General features: G+C 48.8%; 1 protein-coding gene across 1 annotated transcript in view; it reads right to left on the bottom strand.

Moving 5' to 3' along the window:
- LOC132400091 (high affinity nerve growth factor receptor-like) overlaps positions 1 to 25,793 on the bottom strand; it is a 49,460-nt gene that overhangs the window by 22,622 nt on the left and 1,045 nt on the right. The window contains exons 2-9 of the mRNA XM_059981168.1: positions 24,808 to 24,882; positions 18,488 to 18,556; positions 14,462 to 14,616; positions 8,434 to 8,576; positions 6,944 to 7,079; positions 5,841 to 6,167; positions 5,271 to 5,332; positions 15 to 117 (exon numbers count right to left, since the gene is read on the bottom strand). Of these exons, the coding sequence (XP_059837151.1) occupies positions 15 to 117; positions 5,271 to 5,332; positions 5,841 to 6,167; positions 6,944 to 7,079; positions 8,434 to 8,576; positions 14,462 to 14,616; positions 18,488 to 18,556; positions 24,808 to 24,882 (1,070 nt within the window). The remainder of the gene's footprint in view (positions 1 to 14; positions 118 to 5,270; positions 5,333 to 5,840; positions 6,168 to 6,943; positions 7,080 to 8,433; positions 8,577 to 14,461; positions 14,617 to 18,487; positions 18,557 to 24,807; positions 24,883 to 25,793) is intronic.

Genomic DNA, 25,793 nt, shown 5'->3' with positions numbered 1-25,793 from the left:
GGTTGCGTGCTTACGGTTGTGATGCAGCTTGCTGTCGGCGCGGACTCGGTGAATCGCGGTCAGCACCAGCATCAGGAAGAGCGAGGCCAGGACAGCCAGTCCCACTGGCACCCAAACCTGTGGGTAGGACACACAGATACAGAGGGTGAGGACTCTTCCACCGACTGCACCCTTCTCCCTCACTCCCTGAGGCTGGCAGGGGCAAGAGGTGGGACAATGGGCTGAATGGTCTCCTATCATTAGGAGGTCACACGGCATGGAAGCAGGCTGTCCAATGCCAACCACGGTGCCCATCTGAGTTCTCCCACTCGCCAGTGTTTGGCTAAACCTTCATACCTATGAATTTATCCAAGAACCTCAAAGATTAAAGATTAGTTTTACTTGTCACATCAGAATCAGAAGCACAATCACTTTATTGTCATTATGTGAAACCTGCCAGAATTGATTGCAGTTCAGTGCCAAGCATCATAAAACACAGAGCAGTACCACAACAGACAACACGATAGCAGCAACAATTTATAAGACGATTGGGCAAAATGGTGTAAAACAATCAACAATTGGTGCAAAAAGGTCAATCATCAAACTTAAATAAATGTGAACGTATGAACAGAATAAATAATTACCAACAGAACAAGGAGAAGAGGAAAGACCATTTAACAGATATTGTGCAGAGACAGTTAGGAAATAACACCCAAGTGAGTTTTGTTGAGAAGCTACAGGAAAGAAGCTTCGGTGATGATGTTTAGTTCTGGTGATGATTGACTTGCAGCGTCTCCCTGATTCAGCAGCAATTTTTTAGCTCTTTTCTTCGCTCTGGCGATGAACAGGTTTTTTTAAATGTTGGTAGCTGACAGCCAATGATCTTCTCTGCTGAGTGGACCACTCACTGAAACCTGGATTTGGAGAGGGAGGAGGCGGTAGGGAACCTATTGGTGATCGCGGTGTTCACAGCACCCTCAATGATGGCTGAGTGAAAACTCATCAGGGGTGCGCCCTGAGGGGCAAAGTTTCCTAATGTGGAGTAGGAAGAACGATCTTATTGTGCTTTCCTAATGATGAGCTTGTCCTATTTCCATCTATTGGCAATGGTAGTCCCCTGGGAATTTGAATTTTCCATTTAGAGTAGGGGAGATTCAAACAAGCAGACATGAGTTGAGAGTTAAGGGGCAAAAGTTTAGGGGTAACATGAGGGTAAACTTCTTTACTCAGAGAGTGGTAGCTGTGTGGAACAAGCTTCCAGTAGAAGTGGTAGAGGCAGGTTCGATTTTGTCATTTAAAGTAAAATTGGATAGGTATATGGACAGGAAAGGAATGGAAGGTTATAGGCTAAGTGCAGGTAGGTGAGACTAGGTGAGAGTAAGCGTTTGGCACACACTAGAAGAGCCGAGATGGCCTGTTTCCGTGCTGTAATTGTTATATGGTTATATGGCAGGACCACAGACATAGCCTGACCATTAATTTCCAAGGGGAGGGAAAGGTAGGGGATTTCAGCAGAAATTAACCCTCATTTCTATAGTCCTGATAGCATTAAGCTCCAAGTTGTTGCGAGCACACCATGCTGCAAACAAAGCAGTCTACCTCTCTTTGATAGCAGGACACATCATTATTAGAGATGAGACCAACTAGTCGTGTCATCTGCAAACTTTAATAGATTTGTCTGTGGAAGTACAGTCATTTGTATAAAGTGAGAATATAAAGGGAAGAACCTGGGGAGAGCCTGTGCTTACAGACGTTGGACTGGGCAAGTAGGAACCCAGCCTTATATACCGCTTCCTTTGAATAGGAAGCTCATAATCCCCTGACAGACAATGTCGGGTAAAGCTAGCTGGGTAAGCTTGTTGTGGAGCAACTCCAGAACAAGAGTACTGAAGACAGAGATAAAATCCACAAACAAGATCCTCACATAGGCGTTGGGGGGAGTCCAAATGTTTAAGAATGTAATAAAGGTTCAACTTAATTGCATCCTTAACTGAGCAATTTGCTCTATAAGCAAACCATAGCAGGTCAAGAAGAGGATCAGTAATGGACTTAAGGTAGGCTAACATCAGACGCTCAAAGGTTTTTACCACTACTGAAGTTAGAACAACTGACCTATAATCATTACATATATTGATCTTGTCTTTCCTGGGAACTGGAACGATTGTAGCAACTTTAAAGCAGTCTGGAACCCTGCATAATTGCAGGGAGGTGCTAAATATCTTGGTGAAGACGGGCTAGCTGATCTACATGGTGCCTTTAGTGCCTTTAACACCATCCAGCCCAGGATCTTAAGGCACAAACTAATGGAGGTGGGAGTAGACTCACACATGGTGGATTGGATAATGGACTACTTGAAAGACAGACCTCAGTATGTGCGGTTGGGAGACTGTAGGTCTGACACGGTGGTCAGCAGCACAGGAGCACCGCAGGGGACCGTGCTCTCTCCAGTCCTGTTCACCCTGTACACATCAGACTTCCAACATAACTCAGAGTCCTGCCATGTGCAAAAGTTCGCTGATGACACGGCCATAGTGGGGTGTGTCAGGAATGGTCAGGAGGAAGAGTATAGGAAACTGATACAGGACTTTGTGATATGGTGCAACTCAGACTACCTGCGTCTCAATATCACCAAGACCAAGGAGATGGTGGTGGACTTTAGGAGATCTAGGCCTCATATGGAGCCAGTGATCATTAATGGAGAATGTGTTGAGCAGGTTAAGACCTACAAGTATCTGGGAGTGCAGTTAGATGAGAAGCTAGACTGGACTGCCAACACAGATGCCCTGTGCAAGAAAGCACAGAGTCGACTGTACTTCCTCAGAAGGCTGGCGTCATTCAATGTTTGTAGTGAGATGCTGAAGATGTTCTATCGGTCAGTTGTGGAGAGCGCCCTCTTCTTTGTGGTGGCATGCTGGGGAGGCAGCATTAAGAAGAGGGACGCCTCACGTCTTAATAAGCTGGTAAAGAAGGCGGGCTCTGTCGTGGGCACAGAACTGGAGAGTATGACATCGGTGGCAGAGCGGAGGGCGCTGAGTAGGCTATGGTCAATCATGGAAAACCCTGAACATCCTCTGCACAGCACCATCCAGGGACAGAGAAGCAGCTTCAGCAGCAGGTTGCTGTCAATGCAATGCTCCTCAGACAGGATGAAGAGATCATTACTCCCCAAAGCCATTCGGCTCTACAATTCAACCACCAGGGGCAAGACATGTTAAAGTGCTGGGGTTAGGACTGAGCTTAAGTTACCACTCAATGCACTTTAGTAAACTATTTAAGAACTTTTTAAAAGCTATTTATTAATGCTTTTTGGGAGGGTGATTTTAGATGCATATCATATTTATACTGTTAAATACTGTATGTAATTAGTTTTGCTACAATAAGTGTATGGGACACTGGAAAAATGTTGAATTTCCCCTTGGGGATGTATAAAGTATCTATCTATCTATCTACATGGTGCTTTAGCATTACCAAGCAAGACAGCATCAGAGTCTGCAGCTTTCTTAATGTTCTGTTTTCCAAATAGTTTGTGGAGGTCATCTTGATTCACAGAAAGTATAGAGTGAGATGGAGGGACTGGATTCAAAGTTGAAAGTAAATTTATTATCAAAGTACATATATCTCACCATATACAACCCTGGCATTCATTTTCTTGTAAGTCAATTCAATGATTTATAATAAATAGATTGATAATAATTTTGATAATAAATTTACTTTCAACTTTGAATCATAACAACCATACCATGATCAATGAAAGACAGCCTAACTACTGTATTCAACCAGAGTGTAGAAGACAATAAACTGTACAAATATAGAAGCAGAAATGATAATAATAAATAAATAAGCAATAAATATTGAGAACATAGGATAAAGAGTCCTTGTGAGTGAGTCCATTGGTTGTGGCAACATTTCAATGTAGGGGCAAGTGAAGTTGAGTGAAGCTGTCTCCTTTGGTTCAAGAGCCTGATGAATGAGGGATAGCAGCTGTTCCTGAACCTGGTGCTGTGAGTCCTGAGGACCCAGTACCTTCTTCCTGGTGGCAACAGTGATGAGGGTGTTCCCTAGGTTGTGGGGGTCCTTGATGATGGATGATGCTTTCCTGTGGCAGCATTTCATGTAGATGTGTTCAGTGGTTGGGAGAGTTGGTGATGGTTTCTCCGTGATTTGACATTCAAGGTGAGCATGGAAGACATTGAGCTGATCTGGAGGCAAAGCCTTGCTATCACCTACGTCGTTTGATATAACTTTAGAAGAGATGATAGTATTAAGCCCTGCCACAACTATCGAGCATCCTTCAAATTGCCACTTCACTCGTGAAATCATACCCATACCTCTGGTAACTTTTTTGGTCACCAGACTAGAATGGGGGATGGTGATATGGGAGTGACTGTGAAAGGGAGAGGGGAGGACTGATCATAAAGAAGATAGGGAGCAGGAGGCCAGGTAGGGGCTCAGCATTACAGGATCAGAGGAAGTGAGAAGAGATAGATGTCGGTTGTCCTTATCAAACCGGCAATAAAACTGATTGAACTGATTACCTGGGGTAGGGAGGCTCCAACATAGCATGCTCACAAATTACCAAGACTAACCCATATGTCTTTGGAATATGAGAGGAAACTGGAACACCCAGAGGAAACCCACACAGTGATGGGGAGAATGTATAAACTCCTTATAGAAGGCAGCAGGAACTGAACACCATTTTATATGTTGTTATTGTGCTTGCCTCAACTACTTCCTATGGCAGCTGGCTCTATATATTCACCTCCCTTTGGGTGAATACATTTCCCCTCAGGTTCCTGTTTCCCCTCTCAGCCTAATGCCCTTTAGTTTTTTATTCACCAACCTGGGGGAAAAGCTGTGACCATTCACCCTGCCTATCCTCCTCATAGTGTTCTGTAAGATCATTCTCAGTCTCCTATGACATCAGGGTGGTCCGTGAATCCATGAACACTACCTCACCATTTATGCACTACTTACTCATTTTTTAATATTCTGAACTAATTTCTACGGATGTACAACATTCTAACTGGTTGCATCACCGTCTACACAAAACCCAACCCAACTCCAGCCTGATGCCCCTGCCACTCAGACACACCCATGGAGCACCACCACCTGCAGGTTCCCCTCCCCTCCCTGGGGAAGTGAGTTCCCATTTCTGCAGTGAGGCCGTGTGTCTGGGGGGAGGGAGGGTAGGCGATGATCTGACTTAGAACCGGTGCGGACCAGGGAAATCCGGCTGTTTAATGACGTTGAGGTGTTCCCGGGGAACCCAGACCCCGAACAAAAATACTCACTCCGAAGGTAGGCTCCTCCTCCCGGGCCGTCACGTTCCTGGAGGTGGTGGTCTCCCTCGCTGCTGTACAGGGTTAAAGATACAGACATCATGTTACAGCTCCGGACTGGGGCAATAATGTCAGTGAAGAGGGTAAAGCCACTTGACCTGTCCCCAGTGACAAACACTCACCCCTCTCTTGCTCACTACACCCCTTCACTCTCCCAACCCACTCCTCTTCTCTTTCCCTCCCCAACCTCCCTACTTCTCTGACATAGCCACCCTCATCGGTCCTCCTACCCCTCCCTCTCATCTACCCTGCCTCATTCTCTCACTCCCTCCTGCTACATTCTCCACTCATTCCCTTCCTTCATCTTCTCCTCCCCCTCTCCCTTTCCCAGCCCCTCCCTCCCACTTCCTGTCTCCCTCTCTAACCCTTTCTCTCTTGCCCTTCCCTTCCCTCCTTCCCCTCCTCCCCTCAGCTTTTCCCTCTTTCCCCCTTCCCCATCTCCACCATTCCACGCTTCCCTGGGCTTGCCACCACTTCCAACTTCCCCACTCCCCAATTCCCTCCACCCTCCCTGCTCCTCACCGGGGGTGGTGGGCTCGCTGAGGCAGATGTCGAGAGGCCCGTCCATGAAGTGCCCCTGGGCGGAGGCGCGGGCACTGCCCAGTGGGTTCTCGATGATCAGCGTGTAGTTACCATTGTTGCAGTGGGTGGGGCTGGCCAGCTCCAGGCAGCCATGCACCTCGTTGGGGGCCTCCTCATAGATGGTGGTCCAGCTGATGAGGCTGTTGGGCAGCTCGAAAGGGCCGTGGAACCATCGAGTGTGGGGCCGGGGGTTGCCGCGCATCACGAACGGGAAACACCAGTTGTGGTGGTTGACGGCGTCTGACAGGCTCAGGATCTCCGGCTTATCTGTGGGGGCAGCGTCAGAGGTCAGCACAGTTTCAGGGGTCAGAGACCAGCGCAGTCTCAGGGCTTAGCGCAGTTCGAGGGCTCGAAGTCTGCACCTTGGCAGGGAGTCGGACGTTAGTGCACTCCAAGGAAGGGTCAGAGGGCAGCACCATCTGATGTCTGATGGATCAGTGCCATCCTGAGGGGGGAGGGTAGTGGTCATATGTCTGTGAGGTCCGAGGGGGATCAGTGGGCATGAGCCCATGAGGGGTCAGAGGTCAGTGCTGTCCAAGGGATAAATAGATAACACCATTTGAGGGGGCTGACAGATTGACAGAAACCAAGGGATATCAGAGGTCAGCATGTTCTCAGGGGTTATAGGTCAGTGTGGTCCAAGGTTCAAAGGTCAGTGCAGTCTGAGGGGTGTGGGGTCAGAAAAGCTTGATGGATGTCAGATTTCAGCAGATTCTGAGGGGCTTGAAGGTCTGTGTATTTTATCGGAGTCAAAGGTCAGGACAGTCGGAGGTGACCTTTATTGCCCTCAGGATTAGAGAGAAAGGGTGATAGAGAACAAGGCAGGAGACAGATGGAGGGGAAAAGGGGAGGATGGAGGGGAAGTAATGAAGGGGGGAATTGGAGTAGGGCAGAACGGGGGGATTGGAGAGAGACAGGAGAGATTGGGGAAGGATTGGGGCAGAGATGGGGAGGCATGGGGAAAGGATGGAAGAATAGAGAGGGTGGGCAGTGTTTAGGATTGGGGAGGGGGCAGAGAGATTGGGGGAGGAGTGTTCCCTTACACAACACTGAGAGGGTGAGGGAGACCTCTGTGGCCCCCACCATGTTCTCTGCCCAGCAGCTGAGGGTGTTGCCATTCTCCTCGGGGTCGACGTTGATCAGGATAAGCGCTGCTTCCTGCGGCCGAGCAGCATCCACCTGGGGTCAGAGCAGGGGTACCTTGTTCAGTCAGGACCCCCGAAGGGGACGGAGCCTGTTCCTGCCACAGCAACTGCCCCACCACACCCAGATGCCTGTTCCCCATCAACACTCCCACACCCCAGTCCCCCCACCACAGAGCCCGTGTGCCCCAATCTGCACTCTGACACCACCAATGATCTATCACAACGTACCAGTTCACCAACCCAACAGCCCTGTCTAACACCCCAAAAGCCCAATCTAACACGACAGCTCAACACCCCAGTTCAACCGCTACAACCTAAAATCACAACCCAACACCTCAACCTCACACATTAGCACCCTAACCCAACACCTCAACCTCACACATTAGCACCCTAACCCAACACCTCAACCTCACACATTAGCACCCTAACCCAACACCTCAACCTCACACATTAGCACCCTAACCCAACACCTCAACCTCACACATTAGCACCCTAACCCAACACCTCAACCTCACACATTAGCACCCTAACCCAACACCTCAACCTCACACATTAGCACCCTAACCCAACACCTCAACCTCACACATTAGCACCCTAACCCAACACCTCAACCTCACACATTAGCACCCTAACCCAACACCTCAACCTCACACATTAGCACCCTAACCCAACACCTCAACCTCACACATTAGCACCCTAACCCAACACCTCAACCTCACACATTAGCACCCTAACCCAACACCTCAACCTCACACATTAGCACCCTAACCCAACACCTCAACCTCACACATTAGCACCCTAACCCAACACCTCAACCTCACACATTAGCACCCTAACCCAACACCTCAACCTCACACATTAGCACCCTAACCCAACACCTCAACCTCACACATTAGCACCCTAACCCAACACCTCAACCTCACACATTAGCACCCTAACCCAACACCTCAACCTCACACATTAGCACCCTAACCCAACACCTCAACCTCACACATTAGCACCCTAACCCAACACCTCAACCTCACACATTAGCACCCTAACCCAACACCTCAACCTCACACATTAGCACCCTAACCCAACACCTCAACCTCACACATTAGCACCCTAACCCAACACCTCAACATCCCAAAACGCCAAACCAACAACCCTACGCAGCACTCCAGCCCATTAGCAAACCAACCCAACGTATCAACGCCCCAATCCAGCATGTCAGTTCCCCTTCCCAATATCTGAACAACCAATGATACGCCCAAATTCTGACCCCAACCCAACACCCAGAACGAGTGTCAAGTCAAAGTTCTACCCCTAACAGCTAACGCAAAACACCTCCCCAATAATGACCCCGCCACAACACCCAGTCCTCAAAATTTGTACCGCATTGTCCTCACCTGCAGGGAGTATCGGGACCTGACCCTCTCCAGTAGCCAGTGGACAGAGGGTGAGGGCAAACCCGAGGCACGACACAGGAGGGTGAGGTTCTCTCCTTCCCTCACTGTCAGGTTCTCTGCGTCAATTACAGCCTCCGCCACACCTGCAGGGGAAAGGTCACCACCAGGATGGTGCCAGAGATTAGTGGGGGAGGGAGAAGGCTAAACAGTACCATCTCCATTCACACCCCAGACACACTGCAGGTACCACATTTGTCACGTCCGCCATAACAATTCCTCCTGGATCCAAACTGTTTCCCCCTCCAGTCTTGTCCCCATTCCCTACCCCTCTCCTCTCCTCCTCCCTTCCCCTTCCACACCCCTTCTCCTCCCCCTCCCTCCTCTTCTTCCTTCTATCCTCCTTCTCCCTTCTCCTCAACTTTTCTACCACCTCCTCCTCTCATCCCTCACTCTCTCCCCCTTTTCCTTCTCCTTGTACTTCTCCACCTATCTCCCTCCACCCCTCTCCCTCCCCATTCTCCTCCCCTCTCTCTTCTCTTCCTCCCCTTTCTCCCCTTCTTCTCCCCCTCCCTTTCCTCCCCTCCCCTTTCCCTCCCCTTCACCTCTCATTTGCCTTTCTCCTTCCCTCTCATCCTCCCCTTTCTCACCTTTCAACTTCACTTCCCCCACCTCCCCCTTTCTCCTTCCCTCTCTCTAATCTCCACCCTCCCTCTCCCTTCTCCTCCCCTCTCACCCTTCTCCTCTCCTCTATCTTCACTTCTCCCATCCCTTCTTCCAATTCCCTCTCATCCTCCCCTCCACACTCCTCCATCTTTACTCCCCCAACTCCTCCCGTTCCCCTTCCACTCACCTTCCTCACCTCTCTACTTTCCCCCTTCCACTCCCCATCACCTTCCCCTCACCCTTCCCTATCCCCTCCATTCCCCTCCCCCACCCTATCCCCTTCCACTCCTGTCCTTCACTTCTCTTCTCTCACCTTCCTCCTCCTTTCCCCCATAGAACAAAATCCTCTCCACATCCACTCTACCGATTTCAACATTCAATAGGTTTCAATGAGGTCATCCCTCAGCCCTCATTCTTCAGAATTCCCGTGGGTAGAGGCCCAGAGCCCAAATGCTTTTGATATAACAAGCTTTTCAATCCCAGAATCATTTTCATGATCTTCCTTTGAAACACTGTTTTATAAAGCTGCAACATTACATCCTTGCTTTTAAATTCTAGACCTCTTGAAATGAATGTGAACATCACATTTGCCTTCCTGCAGCACTGACTCAACCTACAAATTAACCTTTAGGGAATCCTGCCCAAATACTCCCAAGTCCTTTTACAGCTCAGATTTTTTAATCTTCTGTCCATTTAGAAAATAGTCTACCCTTTTACTTCTTCTAACAAAGCGCATGACCGTGCACTTCCCGACACTGTATTCCATCTTCTATTGGGATTTTCAGAAGGCCTTTGAGAAGGAGCCACATGAGGCTGCTTAACAAGTAAAGAGCCCATGGTATTACGGAAAGTTACTAGGATAGATAAAGTATTTTTCTGATTGACGGAAGGTAAAAAGTGGGAATAAAGGGAGCCTTTTTTGTTTGGGTGCCACTGACTGGTGTTCAACGGGCATCTGTGTTGGGACCACTTTTTTAATGTTATACGTCAAAGATGGATGATGGAATTGATGGCTTTGTGGCAAGGTTTGAGGATGATATAAAGACAAGTGGAGGGGCAGGTAGTCTTGATGAAGTAGAGGGGCTACAGAAGGACTTAGATTAGAATAGGCCATCTGTCTAAGTCCTTCTGTAGCACACGTGGCACCTTGTCAAAGGTCTTCTGAAAATCCCTGTGCAAAACACCCACTGATTCTCCTTTGTCTATCCTGTTTATTGCTTCTTCAAATAATTCCAACAGAAGAAAGTGAAACAATGCTGATTATAGCCTATCTTATCAAGTGTCTCCAAGTACCCCGAAACCATATCCTTACCAATCAACTCCGTCATCTCCCCAACATCTGACGTCAGTGGCCTATAATTTCCTTGCTTCTTGAAAAGTGAAGTAACAGTTGCAATTTTCCATTTCTCCAGAATCATATTAATTCTTGAAAGATCATTATTAATGCCTCCACAATCTCTTCAGCCACCTCTTTGAAAAGAGGTGAACACCATCTGGTCCAGGTGACCTTTCAGTTTCCCGAACACCTTCTCCGTAGTAATGGTAACTTCACTCGCTTCTGCGCCCCCCCCCCCACACGCACACTCTCAAAATTCTGGAATACTGCTTGTGTCTTTCATGGTGAAGACTGATGCAAAATACTTATTCAGTTCATCCGTCATTTCCTTGACCCCCATTACTACTTCTCCAGCAGTCTAATATCCACTCTTGCCTCTCTTTTACAATTTATGTATCTGAAGAAACATTTGGTATCCTCTTTAGTATCACTGGCTAACTTACCTTCATATTCCATCTTTTCCTTCCTGATGACTCTTACTTTTTAAAGCTTCACAATCCTCTAACTTCCAACTAACTTTTGCTCTATTATATGCGCTCCCTTTGGTTTTCATGTTGGCTTTGACTTCTCTTGTTAACCACAATTGTGTCATCTTGCCTTTAGACAACTTCTTCCTCTTTGGGATGTACATATCCTGAGCCTTCTGAATTGCTCCCAGAAAATCCAGCCATTGCATGTCTGTCAACATCCCTGCCAGTGTTCTTTTCCAATCAATTTTGGCCAGCTCTTCTCTCATGCCTCTGTAATTCCGTTGACTTCACTGTAATACTGATATATCTGACTTTAGCTTCTCCTTCTCAAATTGCGGGGTGAATTCTATCATATTGTGATCACTGACCACACCAGTGATCTCCTTAAGCTCTCTAATCAATTCAGATACATTGCACAACACCCAATCCAGGATAGCTGATTCCCCTAGTGGGCTGAACCATGAGCTACTCTAAAAAGCCACCTTGTAGACATTCTAAAATTCCCCCTTTTGGGATCCAGCACCAATCTGATTTTCCCAATCTACCTGCGTATTGAAATCCCCCATGACTATTGGACTAATGCTCTTTTGGCATGCATTTTCTATCTCCTGTTGCAATTTGTCGACCACATTCTTGCTACTGTTTAGGGGTCTGTATATAACTTATGGCACCAATGGCATAAGCAGAAGTGGGGTGGGGGGCAGAGGTCCTATGTAGTGAGTAGATAGTTAGGAAAGAGGCTGAAGAGAAGGACCTCTGAGGTTGTAAATTCCAGATTACTCCCTGTGCCACAGGCTAGCGTAGATCGGAATGGGATGATAGTGTGGATGAATGAATGTCTGTGAAGATGGTGCAGGGGACAGGACCTGAGGTGGAGGGGAACCAGTATCTTGGCCGGGAAGTTTGCTGATACTACTCAGGAGATTTTAAGCTAGTTTTACAAGGGGCTGGGAACCAGAATCCCAGGTCAGTCAGGGTAGGATTGGACCAGAAAGTAGGTGTCAGGGAAATTACTGAATGGCAAAATCAAAATAACAGGTATGATTGCTTGGACAGTTGCAAGTGTGTATATTTTAATGCTAGGAGTATTATAGGTAAGAGTGATGAACTTAGAGCACTGCTGTGTCGTAGCCATTATTGAAACCTGCTTGAGAGAGGACCATGAATGGGTGATTAATGTACCAGGCTTTTGAAATTTAGAAAAGATAATGGAAGAGATTAAAGAAAGGGGTGGAGTGGGAGTTGCACTACTGATCAGGGACAATATCACAGCTGTTCTCAGGGGAGACATAATGGGGGGGTCAGACACTGAGTCCATTTGGATAGAACTCAGGAACAGGAAGGGTACAATCACACTGATTGTACTATAGACCCCCTGATAGCCACCGGGACATTGAGGAACAGACATGTTATCAGCTTAAGGAAATGTGTAAAAATAATAGGGTTGCTGTCATGACGGATTTCAACTTCCCTAATATAAACCGGGATCAACTTAGGGTAAAGGGTTTTAGATGAGGCAGAATTTGTTAAGTATATCCAGGAGTCAAAATGTAAATGTCCTATGAGAGGAAGGGCCGTACTAGATGAAATGTTGGGTAATGAGTCTGGCCAGCTGACCAACCTTTCAGTGGATGAACAGTTAGGAAACAGTTCCTTAATTTTTAGGATAGCTATAGATAAAGATATGTATGGTCCTTGTGGGAGAGTTTTAAATTGGAGTAGGGCACATTACGAAGGCATTAGTCAGGAACTAAGAAGTGTTGATTGGGAACACCTCTTCTCTGGCAAATCCACATCAGATATTTGGAGGGTGTTTAAAGATCAATTGCAAAGAGTACAGGAAAGGTGTATTTCTGTTAGAAGGAAAGCTGCAATGGATGAATTTAGTCGGAAAGAGAAAGGAAAAGTATGCAGAGATTTGGAAGTTAGTATCAAATGAAGCACACAAGGAGTATAAAGAAGCCAGAAAAGAACTAAAGATAGGAATTAGGAAAGACAAGAGGGAACATGAAAAGTCCCTGGCAAATAAAATCAAAGGGGAATCCCAAGGCATTCACTCTCACATACGTCAGGAACAAAAGGATAACTAGGGAGAGGGTGGGATCACTCCAGGATAAAGGGGAGAACATTTGCTTGAATGCAGAGAATATGAGTGAGGTACTTAGTGAGCACTTTGCTTCAGTAATTACCAAAGAAAGCAATATGGAGGACCAGGAGATCAGTGATGAGGTGTATAAATACGTTAGGTATTTAGAGGTCAAGCAGTGTTGGGCTTCTGAATGAATATTAAGGCAGAGAAGTCAGGGCTTGATGGGATTTACTCCAGGTTATTGAGGAATCAAGAGACAAAATTACTGGGCCCTTGACCACTATCTTCGTGTCCTTGCTAGCCACAGGCAAGGTCCAGCGAGAGGCTGATGTTGTACCTTTGTTTAAGGAGGGAACAAGGGAAAATCCTGGGAACTATAGATGGTGCGTCTTACATCAGTTGAAGGGAAATTAGGGATAGGATATATGAGCATTTGGAAACCATGGCCTAATTAAAGAGAACCAGCATGGCTTTGTACATGGCAGGTTGTGCCTTACCAACTTGATCGAGGTTTTTGACAAGGTGACGAGAAATTGATGAGGGTAGGGCAATGGATGTTGTCTACATGGACTTTAGAAAGACATTTGACAAAGTCTTTCATGGGAGGCTAATCCAAAAAATTAAGGTGCATTGGGTCTACCTTGAATTTTGGATAGTCAGTGGGGTAGTGGTTGAAGGGACTGAGCTGCAGGCCTGTAATAAGTGGAGGGTGTGGGACTTCTGCTGTTTGTGATGAATTTAAATTACCTGGATGAAATATCTAATACCAGAGGGCATGCACTGAAGGTGAGAGAGGGTAGGTTCAAAGGGGATGTGAGGGGTAAGTTTTTTGCTCAGAGTCATGGATGCTTGGAATGTGCTGCCTGATATGGTGGTAGAGGGAAATACATTAGAGGCTTTCAGGAGACGTTTGGATAGACACATGGAAGTAAAGAAGATGGAGGAATATAGACATGGTGTAGATAGGAGGCAATAGTGTTTGAGTGTTTTTGATTTGCTTTTTAGCTGGTTCAACACAACATTGTGGGCTGAATGGCCTGTTCCTGTACTGTCAGGGTCTTTTTACCCTCACAGTTCATCAGCTCTACCCACAACGATTCAACACATGTCAACTTGTTCTAATGATTTGATTGCATTTTTCAATATTTTCATAATTTCATTTGATTCCTCTTCTCTTCCTCACTGCTTATATCAGCCCTTGCCACCCTTCCCTCCCAGTCACGCGGTGGGGGCATACTGAGGGAGCACCATGCAGTGTTAGGATCGGAAAATATCAGCAAAGTTCTCTTCCTGAAGTCTCCTCAGCTGTTTGTGGGATCTTGCTGTTCATATGTCACACACTCTGAGGTTTGCTGCCCAATCTACCCTTCCACCTCCTGCTACACCGGAAAAACAAACTCTGACAGCACTCTCCCCCGGGCAGACCCGTCACCAGCCCCGCTCCCCCCCGGTGGTGCCGGTGCCGCTTACCGCAGTCGACGAGCAGCAGCGACTCAAGTCGCACGCTGCTGCTGTTCCCCCGGCAACTCAGGCTCTGATTGGCCAGCGCCGCAAGCCCGCGCTCCTGCCACAGACGCAGCCAGCCAATCGCGCAAGAGCATCGCAGGGGGTTTCTCAGCAGCGCCCTGTGGAGACAGAGAGACCACGAGTGAAGGGTGAGGGGGTGAGGGAGATCGGGTGGGAGTGAGTGAGTGGACAGGGGAGTGGGTTGGGATGGTGTGAGGACTATTGTGGGGGTAGTGAGTGGCTGGGGTGGGGGAGTGAAAGGGAAGGAGAATGAAGAGTGGAGTCAGTGGAGGTGGTAAGTGAGTGAGGGGAGGTCAATGAGCAGTAAGTGAATGAGGGGGTTCAGTGGGGGATAAGTGAATGAGGCGGAGGTGAGGGGGTAGTCAGTCGAGGGGGAGGGGAGAGGGAGGGACAGGGAAGGAGAGGGGGTGAAGGGAGGGGAGAGAAGGAGTGGGGCAAGGGAAGTGGGAGAAGGAGGGCAGGGAGTGTGTAGTGAGTGGAATGGAGGAGGGGAAGGGAAGGAGACGAGGGATAAGAGAGTGGGAGAGGGAGGAAAGAGGGTAGGAGAGAGAGAGGAAGGGGAGGGGTGAGATGGATGGGAGAGGGAAGAAAAGGAGAGAGTGGAAGGGGATGAGGAGAGGGAGGAAAGGGAGGGGAATGGGAGAAAGAAAGCAGAGTGGAGTGGGGGGGTGGAAAGGGAGGGAGCAGGGAAAGGAAGGGACAGTGGGGAGAGGGAAAGGAAGGGAGGAAGGAGGAGTGTGAAAAAGGAGGGGGAGGGGAGGGATGAATGGAAGGGGAGGGAAAGGGAGGGCAAGAAGTGAGAAATGAAGTGGGAGGGGATAGGTAAAGGGAGTGGAGGGGAAGGGAGGGGAGTGTGGGGAAAGGGAGGGGAGCACAGAGGAATGGGGGGAAGAGGAATGGGGGAGAGGAATGGGGGGGAGAGGAATGGGGGAGAGGAATGGGGGGAGAGGAATGGGGGGAGAGGAATGGGGGGAGAGGAATGGGGGGAGAGGAATGGGGGGAGAGGAATGGGAGGGGAAGTGGAATGGGAGGGGAAATGGAATGGGAGGGGAAGAGGAATGGGAGGGGAAGAGGAATGGGAGGGGAAGAGGAATGGGAGGGGAAGAGGAATGGGAGGGGAAGAGGTGGAAAGGGAGTCAAGGCAAGGGGAGAAGAGGATGGGGATAGGGAGGAAAGGGAGGGGAGTGTGGAAAGGGCAGAAAGGGGAGGGGATGGAGGAAAGGGGGCAGAGGCAGAGGACAGATGAATAGGGAAGGAGGAAAGGGAGAGGATAGGAGGGGAAATGAGAGGGTGGAAGGGAGGGGGTGGAGAGAGAGGAAGTGGAGGAGGGGAGGGAGGGGAGTGTTGAAAGGTGGGGGAGATGAAGAGGAGGGGGAGGGGATTGGTGAAAGGGGAAGAGGGAGTGGATGGGGAAGGGGGGAGAGGCCGAGCAGGGAGAGGGAGAGGATGGGTGAAGAGGGAGGGAGGAAAGGCAGAGGATGAGAGCAGAAAATGAGAGGGTGGAAGGGAGTGGTTGGAGAGGGAGAGGCAGGGGAGGAGAGGGATAGATAGGGGAGGGAGGGGCAGGTGTAAGTGTGGTAAGTAGGGAAGGGAAGGGAGGGTTGAAAGGTGGGGAGATGAGAGAGAGTGAGGAGGGAGGATAAGGAGAGGAGTGTGGAGGTGGAGGGGAGGGAAAGGGAGGGAGAGTGGGGAGAGGGAGGGAAAGGGAAGGAGAGGAGGAGGGTGGGACTAGAGGGAGAAAAGTGAGGGAGGGGCAAGAGGGAGGGAGGGGGAGAGGGTGGAAATGGAGGGTGGGGGGAGGAGAGAAAGGTGAGGGAGGGAGGGGAGAAGGAGGAGGGGAGGGAGAGGGAGGAAGGAGATGCAGGAAAGGGCGGGAGGGGGAGAGGGAGGAAGGAGATGCAGGAAAGGGCGGGAGGGGGAGAGGGTAGAATGTGAGGGGAGAGGGAGGGTAGAGGAACAGAGGGAGGAAGGAGAGGAGAGGCAGGAAAGAGAAGGGAGAGGGAGGAAAGGAGGGTGGGGTGAGAGGGAGGAAAGGGAGGGAGGGTGAGAGGGTGGAAAGGTGGGAGAGGGAGGGAGGATGAAGGGAGAGAGGGGGAGAGAGAGGGAGAGGGAGGGCGGAGTCAGAGGAAAGGGTAGGAAGGCAGAGAGGGAGGGGGCAGGGAGAGAGTGGGAAGGGGAAGAAGGAGGAAAGGCAGAGAGTGGGAAAGGGAGGGGGATAGGGAGGAGTGTGTGAGGGAGGAGGTGGTGAGGGAGGTAGGGGATAGGGAGGAAAGGGAGGGAGTGGGAGAGAGAGGGAGGGAGGGGCAGGGAGGGAGGTGGGAGAGGGAAGGGGAGAGGGAGGAAAGTGAGGGTGAGGTGAGAGGGAGGAAAGGGAGTGAGGGGGAGAGGTTGGAAAGGGAGAGGAGGGGGACAGGTGTGAGGAAATAGAGGAAAGCAGGGGAGGGGAGTGAGGAAAGTTATAGGGAATGGAGGGATGGAACAGAGGTATAGGGACGGAGGGGATGGGAGAGAGGGAGGGAGAGATGTGGAGGAGGGGGAGTGGGGAGGGAGAAAGGGAGGGTGCGGGAAGGGAGTGGAGTGAGGAAACGGAGGATGAGTGGAGAGGAACAATGGAGTAGGAGGAGGAAAGGAAGATGAGTGGAGTTGGAGGAAGAGTAGTGGAAAGGGAGAGATGCTGAGTGAAAGGAGGGGAGTGGTGGGAAAGGGACGGAGGGGGAGAGAGAGGAAAGGGAGGGGTGGAAAAGGGAGGGGTGGAAGAGGGAGGACAAGGAGGGGGAGGAGTCAGGAAATAGAGGAAAGAACGGGAAAGAGGAAAGAGGGAGAAGAGGAAGGGAGGAGGATGTGGGTGAGGGGAGTTGGATGTGTGGGAGGAGTGGGGAGGGAGGAGAGTTTGGTGGCAGTGGGAGGGGGAGTGGAAGGCAGGAGGGATAGGGTGAGAGGCAGAGTGAGATGAGGGGGAGAGGGAGGAATAGGAGGGAGGGAGAAAAGGAGGAAAGGGAGTGGGCAGGAAAGGAGGAAAAGGGAGAGGAGGGAGGAAACAGAGCAAAGGGAGGGGGAGGGGGAGGGTGAGAGGAGGGAGGGGGACAGTGGAGGAGTGGGAGGAAAGGAAGGATAGTGTTGGTGGGGAGTGGTGGAAAGGGAGGTGAAAGGAGGGAATGATGAGCAAAGGAGGGAGAGCCGGCAGAAGGGGGGAGGGTGAGAGCGGGGCAAAAGGGAGGGAGAACAAGGGAAATAGCAGGGGGGAGGAAAGTGAGGGAAGGGGAGACGGAAGAAAAGGAGGGGAGTCGAGTGAGGAAATAGAGGGAAAATCGGAGGGGAGGGAGGGAGGAAGGGGAGGGGGAGAAGAGGAAAGGGAGGTGATTGAGGGGAGGGGTGAGGGGGATGGAAGTGTGGGAAGGTGGGGAGGGAGGAGAGTTTGTTGGGAGTAGGGGATATTTTGAGAGCGGAAGTGGGATGGAGGGGTGGTAGGATGGGAGGGGTAGGGGAGAGGGGAGTGGGATTGAGAGGAGGGAGGGGTGAAGCATGGTGGATGAGCGGAGGGGGAGAGTGGGGGAGGAAGACAGGAGGGACGGATAGGGAGTGCGAGGAGTGGGGGAGGGGCAGTGTGTAAGGAAAGGTGGAGGGGGAGGGTAGAGAGAGTAGGTGAAGAGGGGTGAGGGAGTGGAGGAGAAGAAGTGAGAGGTGAATGTTGGGGTGAGAGTCTGGGATAGGGAGGTGCTAGTGTGAGAGGGAAGGGTGCAGAGGGATAGAGAGAAGGGTGTAGATGGGAAGGGGATGGATGGTATGGAGGGGGTAGGGAGTGGGGCAGGGGAGAAGGAAGAGATGAGGAGTGGGAGCGAAAGAGGGAGTGGGCGAGGGGAGGGGGAGTGGGAGTGGATTGATTTGCGAGGGGGGGAGAGAGATTGAAAGGTGGGGATGGGGATGAGGAGGGGTGGTGGATACAACCATCAGGGTGTCAGTGATACTCACAGCTCAGTGAGGTTGAGAGACTGGAAGGGTTTCCAGGACAGGGAGGTGAGCGCGTTCGACGACAGATTTCTAGGGGGAGGGTGTAATTAAAGAACTGGAATTACTTTGAACTGTGTGAAAACCTTCATCCCACCCCTCCGCACCAACTCTCCCTCCAGACTTTGGCACCCTATTCTGGAGTGACCTCATGCCCAAGAGGCTGAGATGTTTGGGATTCACCCTCTATGAGGAGGACTCAGCCGTGGAAGAATGGGACCTCTGTTTGGAGCAGAGATTAGGAGCAATTTCTGTAGCCAGAGAGTGGCAAATCTGTGGCCAAGTCATTGAGTACATTTACAGCTGAAGTCAGTAGATTCTTGATTAGTCATGGCGTCAAAGATTACAGGGAGGATGCAGGTGAAGGGAGTTGAGAGGGATAATAAACCATCCATGATTGAATGCAGAGCAGACTTGATGGGCTGAATGGCCTATTTCTGCTTGAATGGCTTATGGTCTTACGGGAGCTACGGGGAAGGGGAGAGCAGGGGCTGGTGGAGCTGTATGATGGGGGTTGAGCAGTGGGAGCTGACAGGAATGGGAAAGAGCAGGAGGAGACACAGACTAGGGAGGGAGCGTTCTGACACAGACCAACCCCAAGCGCAGTGGGTTCGTTTCCTGTGAGGATGGTCAGAGTAGTTGGTGCCTGTGCGGGAGGAGGGAGGGGTCAGTAGGACTCAGTGAGCAGTCCGGCCTGTTAATGACGGCAGCTGAAAGCTTTATTGATTTTCAATTAGCAGCTAACGACTAAGCAGGATTAAATATGGATCAGCTAAATAAATACTGGAAACTCGAGGAGCTGGAGCTTGCCCAGGGGCATTAGCTCTGGCTGCCCAGCATTGGTGGAGCCAGGGTGGGGAGGGCAAGGAGACACCCTTCACCTCTCCGGGAATGGACGTCAAATCCACACGCACACTGCTAGTTCCAATCACCATCTTGAATCATCCTCTCCCACTGACCTTCTCTGACTACCACTCCCACTCACTCCCTCTGCCACTGACTTCCTCTCTCTCCCTCCCCCTCACACCCCCTTCCCCCCCCACCTCCCCTACCCCACTCTCTCTCCCTCCACCTCTCTGCTTATCCCCCTCTCTCACTCTGTTAATTTTCTTTTCTCTTTCCCACTTCATCGTTCTCTATCCCGCTCCCATCGTCTTCTGCGCTCTAATTCCCAGCCTCCCTCTTCCTCCTCCCTGCCCCGGGATAGCAGTACTCACATGTACTGAAGCTGGGGACTGTGGATAAAGGCATTCACATCGATGTCTTCCAATCCAGTGTCAGTGATTGTTCTGTAGGGGGATAGAGATGGAGTGTAGGCATTAGGGTGGAGCCCCTTCGATCCTAGCCCAAGGTCCACAGAGTCAAAGTGTACAGATTCTGGTGCAGCTGCCATCAGCCTGGGTCACTGGAGTGAGCCAGGGTCAGTAACGGTGACTGAGGAGCAATGGGCCCATCAATCTGCAGAGAAACAACCTACCTGTACCCCATCTGGGCATTGCGACTCTTGACCCAGTGCTGACCCGTCACCCATCATGTCTCCTTCACCCTCTGAAAGTCCAGACTGTCAGAACCCTTTTTATCTTACACTCAACATCAGTAATATCAAATAATTGATTGTGGACTTCAGGAAGGAGAAGTCAAGGGAACACACACTAATCCTCATTGAGGGTTTGGCTGTGGGAAGGTGAATAGCTTAAAATTCCTGGGTATCAGCATTTCTGAGGATCTAATCTGGGAACAATGTACTCACGCAGTTGTGAAGAAGGTATGCCAGTGGCTAGACTTCATTCGGAGTTCGAGCAGATTTGATGTATCACCTAATTTCTACAAATGTCCCATGGAGAGCATACCGACTGTTTGTATCACTGCCTGCAATATGAAGGCTCCACTGCCCAGATAAAGTTGCAGCGTGTTGTAAACTCAGCCAGCTCCATCATGGGCACTTGCCTCCCCACCACTGAGGACTTCAAAAGGCGAGGCCTGAGAAGGCAGCATCAATCATTAAGGCCCTCACCATCCCTCTTTTCACCATTAGGGAGGAGATACAGGAACTCACGCTTAACATTTTAGGAACAGCTTCTCCCCCCCCCCCCAAACATCAGGTTTTGAAAGAGCCTCAAGCTTGCTAGTTTGCTCTCTTTTTGCACTATTTATTTTTGAAGTATTTATAATTGTAACTGAATTATTTTTATGTATCGCACTGTAATGCTCAGACCAACAAATTTTTATAATGTGTCAATGATAATAAACCTGCTTCTGATTCTGATTTTGAATCTGATCCTGATTGTGATATCACTCCACCACAGTCTGTCACTCTGGAACATCTCACTTTGACACAGTCCTTCACTCTAGGACATCCCTTGTTCTGGATCATCCTGTTACCCCCTCCCTGAAGAAGAAAGAAGAGCTACTGGGGCCACTGGAGAAATTACCACTCCTGGACAGTACAGCACAGGAACAAACCCTTCAGCCCAACCATGATGCTAATTTGAACTGCACATCTGCCTACAGATCCATATCTCTATTTCCTGTTTGTTCATGTGTCTGTCTAAATGTCCATTAAACACCTCTATCTATCTTCCTCCATCATCTACCCCTGGCAGCCTGTCCCAGACATCCATCACTCTCTGGGTAAAAAACTTTACCACACATCTCCTTTAAACTCTTCCCCTCTCACCTTAAATGCATGTTCTCTAGATATTTCTACCCTTAAGGAAAGATTCTTACTGTCTACCTTATCTTTGCCCCTCATAATCTTATAAACCTCTACCAGATCTCCCCTGAATCTCTGCCGCAGCAGAGAAAACAACTCAAGTTTGTCTGACCTCTTCTTATAGTTCATGCCCTTTAATCCAGGCAGCATCCTGGAAAACTATCTCTGGACTCTCCAAATTCTCTACATCCTTCCTATAATGAGGAGAACCAGAAATAAACAGTTCTCCAAGTGTGACCTAACCAAACTTTTATGCATGACATCCTGACTTTTATACTCAGTACTCTGTACTCCTTTTTCCACCCTATCCGCTTGCGTCACCACTTTCGAGAAGCTATGGACTTGGACCTGAAGATCCCACTGTACAACAACACTGTTAATAGTCCTGCCCTTTAACAGCCTTTTACACTTGGCCTCTGAAAGTGCAACTCCTCACCCTTAGCTGGATTAAGCTCCACTGGTCTATATTCCACTGTATCCTTTGACAACCAGCTTTCACTGTCCCTAACTCTGCAAAATTTTGTTTCATCCACAGACTTACTCTTCATCCTATCTCCATTTTCATCCAAGTAATTTATATACTCTACTGTATATCCCAAATGAAAGAGTTCCTAGCACTGATCCTTGTGGAACATCACTGGGAATGGACCTCCAGCCAGAATGACACTCCTCCATCACTACCCTCTTTCTTCCATGGATAAGCCAACTTTGAATCCAAACTACTAGGTCACTGTGGAGCCATGTTCCTTAATTTCAATCATTCTACCACTTGGAACTGTGACAAACACCTTCCCTACCCTCACCACAAAGAAGGCTTGACAGCACCCCTACTCTCTCGGAAGTTTCCATAGATTTGGCATGTCACCTAAAACTTTTACAAACTTCTATAGATGCACAGTGGAGAGTATCCTGTCTGGTATGCAAACTCCAGTGTCCAGGAATGGGGAACTGGTGGAAACAGCAGTCCGTAACAAAAAAAAGGCTCACTCCACCATTCCAAACAAGAGGAAATCTGCAGATGCTGGAAATCCAACCAACACACACAAAATGCTGGAGAAACTCAACAGGCCAGGCAGCATCTATGGAAAATTACACAGTCAGCTGTACTCTTCCACTCCACCATTTACATGGAGTGCTGTCACAAGAAAGCAGCATCCATCATCAAAAACCCCCACCGTCTAGGAAGTACAGGAACATTATAACCCATAGCACCCGGTTCAGGAACAGTTACCACCCTATAAACATCAGGCTCCTGAACCACTGTAGATAACTTCACTCACTGCACCCCTGAACAGATACTACAGTCTATAGACTCACTATCAAGGACTCTACAACTCATGTTCTCTGTATTATTTATTCTTTATTGGCCATTTTCTCTTCTTTTGCACATTGGTTGCTTGTCAGTCATTTATGTATACTTTTTCATAATTTCTATTTTATTTTCTGTCCTGTAAATGCCTGCATGTAAATGTGTCTCATGGTAGTAATATGCACTGTATGTACCTTGATTTTGAATTTACTCTGAATTTGACACATTAATTATCCTTGTCACCTTCTCCAAATTTCAGACAAAGATCAGACAAACTGTCCCTAATATACCATTGTTTTCCAAACGTGACTAAATTCAATCCTCCAGAATCTTCTCCAATAACTTCTCTAACACAGGAGTGAGGCTTGCTGGCCTACAATTCGCTGAATCATCTTTGTTGCCCTTCTTAAACAAATAAACTCTTTTCTTGGATTCTAGGACCTCACCTGTGACTAAAGAGGACACAAAGATTTCTGTCAAAGCCCTCGCAGTCTCTTCCCTTGCCTCTCTCAATAGCCTGGGATGAATCCTGTTAGGCCCTGGGAGTTCCTCCACCTTAATCTTCTTCAATAGACCCAATGCCAGTTCTTTTTTGATCTCAACATGCCCTAGATTGTTCGAATGCCACACATTGATTTTGCTATTCTTCACACTTCTCACCTTGGTGAGTATTATTCAGTATCTCACCTACTTCCTGTAGCCCCAGGCATACATTTCCTCCTCTGTCTCTGAGTGGTGCTACCCCTCCTTCGTTACCTTTTTGTTTTGAACACATATATGAAATGTATTGGGATTTTCCATGATCCAAGGACATTTCCCAGGTGCTTTAATTCTTTCTGAAACTCTGTCCAATTTCAGCTCCCTACTGCACATAGATTTCCTTTTGCTCTTTGACTAGAGCATAGAACAGTACAGCACAGGGACTGGCCGTTTGACCCACAATGTTGTGCTCAACCAATTAAATTAGTAATCAAAGGCCAAGTAAACTCATCCTTGTGCCTACACAATGTCCATATCCTTCCAATATCCTCATATTCATGTGTCTTTCCAAACATATTTTGCATATCCCTAATGTATCTACCTCTACGACCACCTTAGGTAGAGCATTCCAGCACCCACCACTCTCTGGGTAAAATAATCTGCCCCTCACATCTCCTTTGAAGTGACCTCTTCTCATCTTAAATGCACACCCTCTAGTATTAGACATTTCAACTCTAGGAAAAAGATATCGTCTGTCTACTCTATCTCTGTCCCTCAGAATCTTATAAGCCTTTATCCGATTTCCCCTCAGGCTTCACTGCTCCAGAGAAAACAGCCCAATTTGTCCAACTCTCCAAAAAGCACACGCCCTCTAATTCAGGCAGTGTCCTGGTAAGCTTCTGCACTCTCTGCAAAGCCCCAACGTCCTTCCTGGAATGGAGTGACCAGAACTCCAGTTGCCATCTATCTATAGTTTTATAAAGCTGCAACATAATTTCCTGAATTTTGAACTCAATGTCTCGACTAATAAAGGCAAGCATTCTATTGGCCTTCATTAAAATTATAAGTTTACAACATCTTGTCATCCGAGGTTCCTGAACATTGCTGTCTCCAAGAACGAAAACTCTAGGCAATGCGGATCTGGTACTCCAGTCCAGGTGAGGGACTATTAGGATAATTCCAGAAATGAAAGGGTTACCATACGAGGAACTAATGATGGCTCTGGGTCTGTACTTGCTGGAATTCTGAAGCATGAGGGGAGATCTTATTAAAACCTGTCGAATGTTGAAAGGCCTAGACAGAGCAGATGTGGAAAGGATGTTCCCCCTGGTGGGAGAGTCTAGGACACGAGGGCACAGCCTCAAAACAAAGGTGAGGAGAAATTTAAGGCAGGAATTGGGTGTATTTAAGGCAGAGATTGATTGGTTCTTGATTGGACACGGTATCAAGCTTGATTGGACACGGAAAAGGCTGGGAACTGGGGTTGAGAAGTGAAGAAAAAGGATCAGCCATGACTGGATGGTGGAGCAGACTCGATGGGCCAGATGGCCTAATTCAGCTCTTATGTCTTATGGTCTTATTATACTGGCGAGGCAAAGGATTATTACTCCCATCCAGGTGAGGATCATTACTCCCTACCGGGTGAGGGACTATTGTACTGACCAGGTGAAAGCTCATTATTCCCTGTCAGGTGAGGGATCATTACTCCCGACCAGGTGAAGGATCACTACTCCTGGCCAGGTGAGGAGCTGCTGTTACTCTGAACACCATGTGGTCACTCACAGGTTCCTGAGCTTGCTATAGTACTCCAGGTCGGATGCAGTCAGGCGCTTCAGGCCAGCCTGGCCCTCAATGTATCTGAAAGAGACACAGACATCAGAGGTGGGGAGTGATGCCATTCAGTGAGCCCTCCCCCACCCTGATGAACACCGCACCGAGCTTCTCGGCTCTCCCAAACCCGCAGTCAGTGGTGAATGTTTTGACCAGCACATGTGCTTACTCTCATATGATTGCAGTCACACAGATGCATAACTGTGTCCTGGAACACAAGTCTCTCTCTCTCTCTCTCTCTCTCATGCACACACACAAAGCCATGCACATACACACACATGAATGCATTGACGTACAGAGCACATACAGACATACATGCAGATTTGTGATAAATGGTACACATACACAGAGGAGAGTTTTTGTTGTTTTTGTCATTTGTGTTGTTCTGCTGAACAGTGAGGGGGTGCTGTGTTGCCGCTGGAAATTGTGGCAACACTGTAGTCTTCTCCAGCACAGTCTTAGGCTGTATTGCTTGTTAACACACAGTGAAAAATGTCATTGGAGTTTTGATGTACATGTCATAGATAAATCTGAATCTGAACACTCATACACACACAAACATGCACGTGAACGCATGTCACACATGCACATGCCATATGTACACACAAACACATGCAGTCGCATGACATGCACATAAATATACACATGTACACTCACACACACACACACACACACACACACACACACACACACATACGTGCCTGGACACACTGACACACGTTTCCAGCCCCATGTACAACCTCCTGCTTGGCTTCCTCTGGAAGCTGGGATGAGACCCTGGGGAGACTGTTGTGGTGGCATGTAGTGTCAGCATGTGGAGGCCTGCTTAATGGCCTCTCCTCCTGTAAGGGGCATCCCCTGGCTTTGCTCATTTGCCAACCCGCCTGCACCATGCCAGCTGGTGACAGCACTTGTGACCCACGGTGGGGCTGCTAACG

This window comes from Hypanus sabinus, chromosome 9 (genome assembly GCF_030144855.1).
Source record: "Hypanus sabinus isolate sHypSab1 chromosome 9, sHypSab1.hap1, whole genome shotgun sequence".
Taxonomy (NCBI): Eukaryota; Metazoa; Chordata; class Chondrichthyes; order Myliobatiformes; family Dasyatidae; genus Hypanus; species Hypanus sabinus.
The sequence above is the reverse complement of the archived record's forward strand: the minus strand, read 5'-3'. Positions and strand labels throughout refer to the sequence as shown.